Source organism: Gaeumannomyces tritici (genome assembly GCF_000145635.1).
Source record: "Gaeumannomyces tritici R3-111a-1 unplaced genomic scaffold supercont2.56, whole genome shotgun sequence".
In the NCBI taxonomy this organism is placed as follows: Eukaryota; Fungi; Ascomycota; class Sordariomycetes; order Magnaporthales; family Magnaporthaceae; genus Gaeumannomyces; species Gaeumannomyces tritici.
Genome location: NW_008804600.1, coordinates 2,101 through 8,726, shown reverse-complemented (window position 1 = coordinate 8,726; position 6,626 = coordinate 2,101). Strand labels below are relative to the sequence as shown.

At 56.4% G+C, this 6,626-nt stretch overlaps 3 protein-coding genes across 3 annotated transcripts; 1 reads left to right on the top strand and 2 right to left on the bottom strand.

The window, feature by feature from the left end:
• Positions 1 to 2,658: 2,658 nt before the first annotated feature.
• Positions 2,659 to 3,282, bottom strand: GGTG_13809 (hypothetical protein; the record flags this gene model as incomplete). Its single annotated transcript, XM_009231730.1, has 3 exons — positions 2,659 to 3,014; positions 3,132 to 3,165; positions 3,241 to 3,282. The coding sequence occupies 3 exons, from the start codon at positions 3,280 to 3,282 to the stop codon at positions 2,659 to 2,661; spliced, it is 432 nt and encodes a 143-aa protein (XP_009229994.1).
• Positions 3,283 to 3,612: 330 nt separating this feature from the next.
• Positions 3,613 to 5,031, top strand: GGTG_13808 (hypothetical protein; the record flags this gene model as incomplete). Its single annotated transcript, XM_009231729.1, has 6 exons — positions 3,613 to 3,723; positions 3,835 to 3,949; positions 4,053 to 4,267; positions 4,360 to 4,382; positions 4,440 to 4,607; positions 4,686 to 5,031. 6 exons carry the CDS (start codon positions 3,613 to 3,615, stop codon positions 4,747 to 4,749), a joined length of 696 nt encoding a protein of 231 aa, XP_009229993.1. The 3' UTR covers positions 4,750 to 5,031.
• GGTG_13807 (hypothetical protein) lies at positions 4,882 to 6,077 on the bottom strand (the record flags this gene model as incomplete). Its single annotated transcript, XM_009231728.1, has 4 exons — positions 5,797 to 6,077; positions 5,527 to 5,740; positions 5,074 to 5,093; positions 4,882 to 4,984 (listed from the first exon to the last, which is right to left on the bottom strand). Exons 1-4 carry the CDS (start codon positions 6,030 to 6,032, stop codon positions 4,882 to 4,884), a joined length of 573 nt encoding a protein of 190 aa, XP_009229992.1. The 5' UTR covers positions 6,033 to 6,077.
• Positions 6,078 to 6,626: the final 549 nt, after the last annotated feature.

Below are 6,626 nucleotides of genomic sequence, written 5' to 3'. Positions count from 1 at the left end.
TTTATAACCACCCCTAGGTCCGGCCGGGGTTGTGGGGGACCGACGAGCCTACTGTTGGTCCAGGTAGTACAAAGGAAAATGTAGAAGTGCACAGGAAAAGGGAAATAAGTGCAAAGGGAAGAGCAAGAGGTATAAGGGGTAGACAAAGTAGGAAATGGGTTATGTGTAGGCGTTTTGGGCCTTGTCGCTATCGTCCGGCGATAGTATAGTAGTTCGTGGCTTCGACGAACGAAGCAAAAAGGAGGGGCTTTTGTAACAGCCGTTTCCAGTACCCAGGCCTGTCAAAGGACGGGGCGGGGTCCGCGATAGGCCATTTGTTTTCTGCTGCCCTGGCCAGGTTGCAGAAAACAGGGTGTGAAGGGGATTTGTTTCTCCTGCAGAGGCACGGGTTATCGTCCTCGTGTTTGAACTTCCGGTGGTACCAGTCGAAATCCCCGTGGCCTGTACGTGCGGCTATTAGCCGTTGCAATACCCTCCGGTGTAGTTGCAAAGCGTCGGGTGTATGCTGTGGGATCGACGGAAGGCCTATAACCTTGTATCGTTCCAGAAGGTTATTTTTGTAACACCCCACAGGGTGAACGCCCCCCAGACAGGGTTCAGGGGCTGGCGAGCCTCCAGAGAAGCTCAAAGGCTACGCCAATACGGTTCAGCATCCCAAGAGAAAGTTAGGAACCTTGTGTTAGGCTTCGGGCCTCCCAAGGGAAGGCTTGCGGCGTGGCAAGCCACCATGTCCAAGCCCCAAAGAAGGATCACAGCGTGGTGGCCGGAGGCCGCTACAGCATCATGTATAAGTAGGGCTTGCAAGACCCTCTGTCAAGGGGATCTGGAGGGCACGCAACCGTTCTTGTGTTTAATGGTTCATCCACTGAATGCACTATCACCTTGCACACTCACCTTGCACACCTTCCAGGCCGCTGAGTGACCTGAACCTCTGAGATCTCCCCTGGAGAACCCCTTCTAGTGCACAGCACGTTACAATTTTCGAACCAGGCGTTCCGGGCGTCCCGGGCCATTTTCCTGGCTAAAGCTTTAACGCCGGCCACTGTTGGCCTGGCGTGTTGGGGTATCGGGAGGGCCGTGCCTAGTTTTGCTTCGGCATCGGCTTCCTCGTGTCACGGTCGCCGTGCATTCTGCTCTCCTCACGAACAGTCTATTACAGATGGGGGGAAAGGAATCTATCTACGAGGTGACAAGCGGGGTTCTCCGAGCTAAATCCCAAAGGTTGTGGGTACGTGCACCACACACGCTTGGACCGTCACACCTCGTTCCCGGGGATTCCCGTATGTCCTAGAGACCACCGAACGTGTACCCGGTATTTGTCCATAAAACAATGGGCCTCCTTAAAGGCCCCTTGCGAACTATCGGGGGCCGTGCTTAAGAAGCCGTTGGCCGCCGACGTGTTGTCAAGGCATAAGTGGTAGGTGCAGTTGCGGAAGTTCCAAATAGCTTTGCGGAGGCCCATCCGGGCCCCTTCCGCCTCGCCGTCGAATACTTCGGCAGGGTGCGCCAGCCTGCCGTGCCCGGAAAGTTTTTGTTGGCCGGCTTGGTGTATTACCCAGCCGTATCCAACTGCTCCATCGTCTGCTTTGGACCCGTCGCTATATATTATAACGTCCGTGGAAGGGAGGGTGTTTAGCCACGCCATAAAGGCTATAGCAGCTGTACGCTTCTCTTGTGTGGTTACCGTGGCCCCCGTATATCTATAAGGGAGGTAGGCCGGGCGAGCGCAGGCCGGGAGCAGTTCGGCTGTCCTTTGTAAACAGGTCGTATGCCTGCCGGGTAGGCCCGCCCTAGGCCCTCAGGCGTTAACAGTCGGCTTGGCCGCTGCGGCTAAGGGGTGATTTTCCGGAACCGTATTAATGCGAGCCGCAAACCGGAAGCGGACTTGTTCCAAAAGCGCTTCGGCGTTTGGGATGCCGGATGTCACGGCCATGGTCGAGGACTAGAACACAGTCAATTGGCGCTACGAACGAAGATTCTAATCTGAGGGAGAAGGGAAGGAAAAGAAGGGATTCCGGTGTTCGGCGCGCGTTCAGCGCGTCTTGATGATAGTCCACCGTGTGGGTCAAGGCCTGTGGGCCTTGACCCAGATCGTCACACCGGATTCGTAGTGTAAAGCTTTTACCAGTATGGTTTCTATGCCGGAACAACTGCCTGGAGAGACGTGGCTAAAGCTTTATTAACCCACTCGATTAAATGGCCTTGGCGGATGCGTTGCTGATATGCAGGCTTGTATGGGTGTGGCTTGGTTTTACCCTTGTACCACACTTCGGCCCCGTATAGTGCCGTTGGGATAATAACCGTTGTGACGGCTTTATGTACCGAGTGCGCTGGTAGCCCTCCCACCGAATGGGTAAGCCTCCGGAGGTGGTTGGCAACGTTTAGGGCTTTTGCAGCCCTGTTGTCCACGTGCGGCCCGAAGTTAAGCCTTTGGTCGAAAAAGACGCCTAACCATCGTAAGGTTGGCGGGCGGCGCGATGCGAGGAGAAAAGGTGGTGCGGTGCCTTGTCGCACGGGCTATTCCGCGGCGCGTGCTCACGTGGATGCCTGCGGCGTGCGGTGAATTGCCCTGGGCCGTCATACTACCCCCTCTCAAGCCCGAGTATCGCGTACGCGGTGCTCGAGGCTTTATTTGTGCCGCGTTGGCCTCTTTTTTTGTTACTCCCACATGTTCTGCCACGTTGTCATTGTCCCGATCCTCCGGGTGCCTGTCTTCTGCTGCTGCTCTGATCCAATCTCGCAGGTTGACTGGCGGTCCTGAGGCCTCTGGGTATTCAAGTGGAACGCCTCCAACGCGATGGCAGCGTTCTTGAAGTTCTCCGCCAAATACCACTGGTCATCGGGGTCGCATCCTTTCCAGCTGACCTGATATTGCAGCTTCTTTGCTTTACCAGTAACCCGGGATGCCAATACCATGTCGACTTCCCACTCTGGCTCGCCGTTGATGTCCTCTGGGGGCTCCGGCTCTTGATGCTGTTGCGGCAGCGGGTCGTTCGGAGACTTGCGCAGCCGGTCTGAATAACAACAACGGTCGGGAACGCCTTGTCATCCCACAGCCTTTTATGAGCGAGTACCTTCGTGACGTGCACGACGACAAGCACCGCTTCGCATGTCGCAGGCTGAATACTCACTATAGCGGGGCAGAATCATGGTGCGCTTCGACGTCTTGCAGGTGACGGTCATCAGCGCGTTATAGGCATCGAAACCGTTGTAGTGTTAGGGGGTGCCTGCTGAGGGTACAGTTGGGAGCGCCGTCACGAAGTCAATCGTGATTACGCTCATGCTGATAAGGAGTTGATTGTTCCGCCGGTTCATGCTACAATTGTGACATTAGTCGACGTACTGCTTCAAGCATCCAAGGCCGCCATCGACGGTTAACCCGAGAGGAAGAATCAGAGCGTTGAGTTGGCAATTCGCCACCACGCACAGCGGGGCAACAACGAGCCTTGGGTTAACGTCATCGAACATTCTAGCATCGATAGCACAGATATAAATTCAGAGTACCCCCTTGGACCCTTTTAAAGCAAAGAGATAGAGATAAATAGTTATATATTTATGGAAATCAAGACTAGAGAGACGAGCTAGATGAGAAGGTTGCTATCGGCGAGACCGATGAGGACGACGCGTCCCGACTGGGTCCCGATAGCCAGCATCGATCGCATCACGGCCGACTCTCCCGGTCGGTACGCCGGCGGCAGCCACAGCATCCTGTGCAAGCCCCAGGTAACCAATACGCCATCGCTTAGCCCAATGCCTTTCTGATCGATGCGCAACGGGTGATCGGATACGGCGACTGCCGGCTGCGCTAGCGGCACTTTTGCTACGGTGCTGCAGGCCATGAGGAGCTGGGAGGCGCTCGTCGAACAAGACAGGGACCCGAACGGACGGCCCGAGGCAAAGGAACAGATGCGCATGCTCAAGGAGCTGCAGGTAGCAATCAAAGAATACCGTGAGACACAGTTGTCCCCTTTTTTTGCAGGATTGCAGGCCCGGTCTCTTGACATCCACGGCGGTGGCGATTGACAAGTCGATGAGTGAACTTCTGCGAGCAGATGAAGCGCTCGACCTACAGCACCGCATCTCAAACTTAGCCCGGCCAAATAAAAGGGTCGTAGGTGCGTACAGGAGCTGGCTCACCAAGCCCACCCGACGCCTGGGAGGGCTGCCGGGTCTCTTCCTCGACGACGAGTCCGATCTCGTGGCCATCAAGACCCCAAAGGACCACGACTACTTGTCCGAGTTGCTGCGACGCCATTGGCCAGCAGCGGTAAATTCTGACCCCGTTCCCCTGAATGCGTCCTTAATTCTTCAGATGTAAAGCTGTCAGCGAGACTAAAAGGAGAACCCCTTGGGATTTAGAGAGTCGAGTCCTATGACGGCGGGTTTAGGGTCGGTTGGTTCTAGGAGAGAACCATATCGACGGTGGCGAATCTCACCAGCATCTTCATCGCCGTGGCGCTGCTGGTCGGCTCAATCACCGGCTTCCTTTACGTTGACGCGCCCCTGATAAAGGCGCTCATGATTGCCGGCTTCACGGGTCTATTCGCCATCAGCCTCGGGCTCATCATAAACGCTAGGCGGCCTGAGGTCTTTGCAGCGACTGCAGCGTAAGAAAGACTGCCACGACCTTGACGCTGAGGCTACTTTAGGTGACGTTTCTGCTGATTCATTATTTGATCACCTAGATATGCCGCCGTGCTGGTGGTGTTTGTCAGCAACCAGGACCGCAGCGACAAGCGCGGGACGTAAGCAGGAGTCAAGTATTTGGCCTCGGTATATATTCAGGCGAAAGCCGCCATAGTCGCGCAAGATACGGAGAGATGATGGACGACAAAATATTTTGTTGATACATCTTCCATAGCGGGCCCGTTTGCTTCTATTTTACAACTTGGCCTTGGCCCCGGGCTGCGAGTTGATCTCGGCATACATGCGGCCGATCTCGCTCCTAAACGCCCTAGCAGTCTGCGGACGCTTCAGCTTGAGACTATGCGGAAAGGCAGTTGTCAGCATTGGATGGATGAATCATATCAAACTTTGTCATTAGAAAAGGAGGATTATGGCGGGGGAACTTACGTGGGCGTCAGCAGCTCGTTCTGGATAGAAAAGGGCTCCACGGCCAGGCACCTGCTCCTCTACACTATGGCTTCGTCCCTCTTGCACCGTATGCCCATGTACCGCGACTTCCTTGTACTTCCCTCCGCGACTTTCGGTACTCTATTACCCCATCTGCACACCCTCGAGCGGGTCTGCTAGGTCGTTGCTAAAGCGTAGTGATGTGGTCGACGGCCGCTCGCTTGTCCTCCGTGGAGCCCGACCGCCCCGGCGAGGAGGGGCCCCCCGTAGGGTCGCGGCTGCCAATACTGCTCAACGGCCACACCGAGGGTGGCGGCGCGAACGAAGCGCAGCATCAACATGGACGGACACAACGTCAAGGACGTGACCATTGACTTGGTGAGGCGGGAAATAGGGGTTGTACCGCAGGACACAATTCTCTTCAACAAAATCGCGAACGAGAACGCGACCAACGAGGAGGTCTACGAGGCCTGCCGCGCGGCGCACAACCGCATCATAAGCTTCAGCAAACGGCACAACACCTAGGTTGGAGCGCGTGGCCTCCGCCTGAGCAGTGGGGAGAAGCAACGGGTCGCCATCGCGCGCCTGATCCTCAAACCCCATCATCATGCTGAACGAGGCGACCTCGGCGCGAGACGGCGAGACGGAGCAGCAAATCCAGTCCAGGCTGATCAAGGGCAATGACCTGGGGCAGGATCGCACGCTGCTCATTTAATCTTTTACGAACATCGCCGGCGCAGCTGTTCGAGAATGTCGCCGCGGTCGACTAAATCGGGGTCGCGGGAGAAGGGGATGGTCGCAAACGGCTGCGGCGGCGTCCCCGCGGACAAGCAAGCCGTAAACTCTACGTCAACCTGCGCCCTTATTTGGCGTTGGGGGGTTTCCTGGAGGATCTCATCTTCCACCTCCCGTGACATCTTTCGTGCTTTTGCATCGCTAGCACACGAATCTACGCTCATACCGCCATCTAGTCCGCCGCGATTACCGGCATGCCTCGGTTAGTGTCAGCCCATTGACCTTGTGGGGACAACCACCGGGGCCGCACCAGCACATTCCATTAGCGTCGGTGTCGGGAGTTTGGCTGGTAACATCCCTGCTCCTTATCTGGAAAGCTCCGCAGTCTTCCCGACCAAACTGTCCTCCCCGTCGACCCGGCTTCTAAGGCTCGCTTGCCCGCTCACTCATCGTGCATCCCGACCCGTTGCGTCCGGTCGCGCGATGTCGTCCCGCAGCGACCGCCGTCGCTTTTGTCGCAGAGGGATTGGACCACATCGCCCATTTGTCTGGGTAGCTCTGGCCGTGGTAAGCAATCTCATCATTTCGTAATCCGACTCCCTCCCCCTTCGCCTCGCTCTCGACAACATCCCCGCCCGGTCCAGGACCAGCGTCACCGTGTTGGCACCAGATGCTCGCATCACGAATTGCTCTCTTCAAACCCATGGAAACACCGCGTCCCAATTTCCGCTCACAGCCTATCATTCTACTGCATTCAGGGTTCACCATACAGCCAGAACCACCATGGGCCTGTCACGTCAAGAATCCCACTCCGCGAA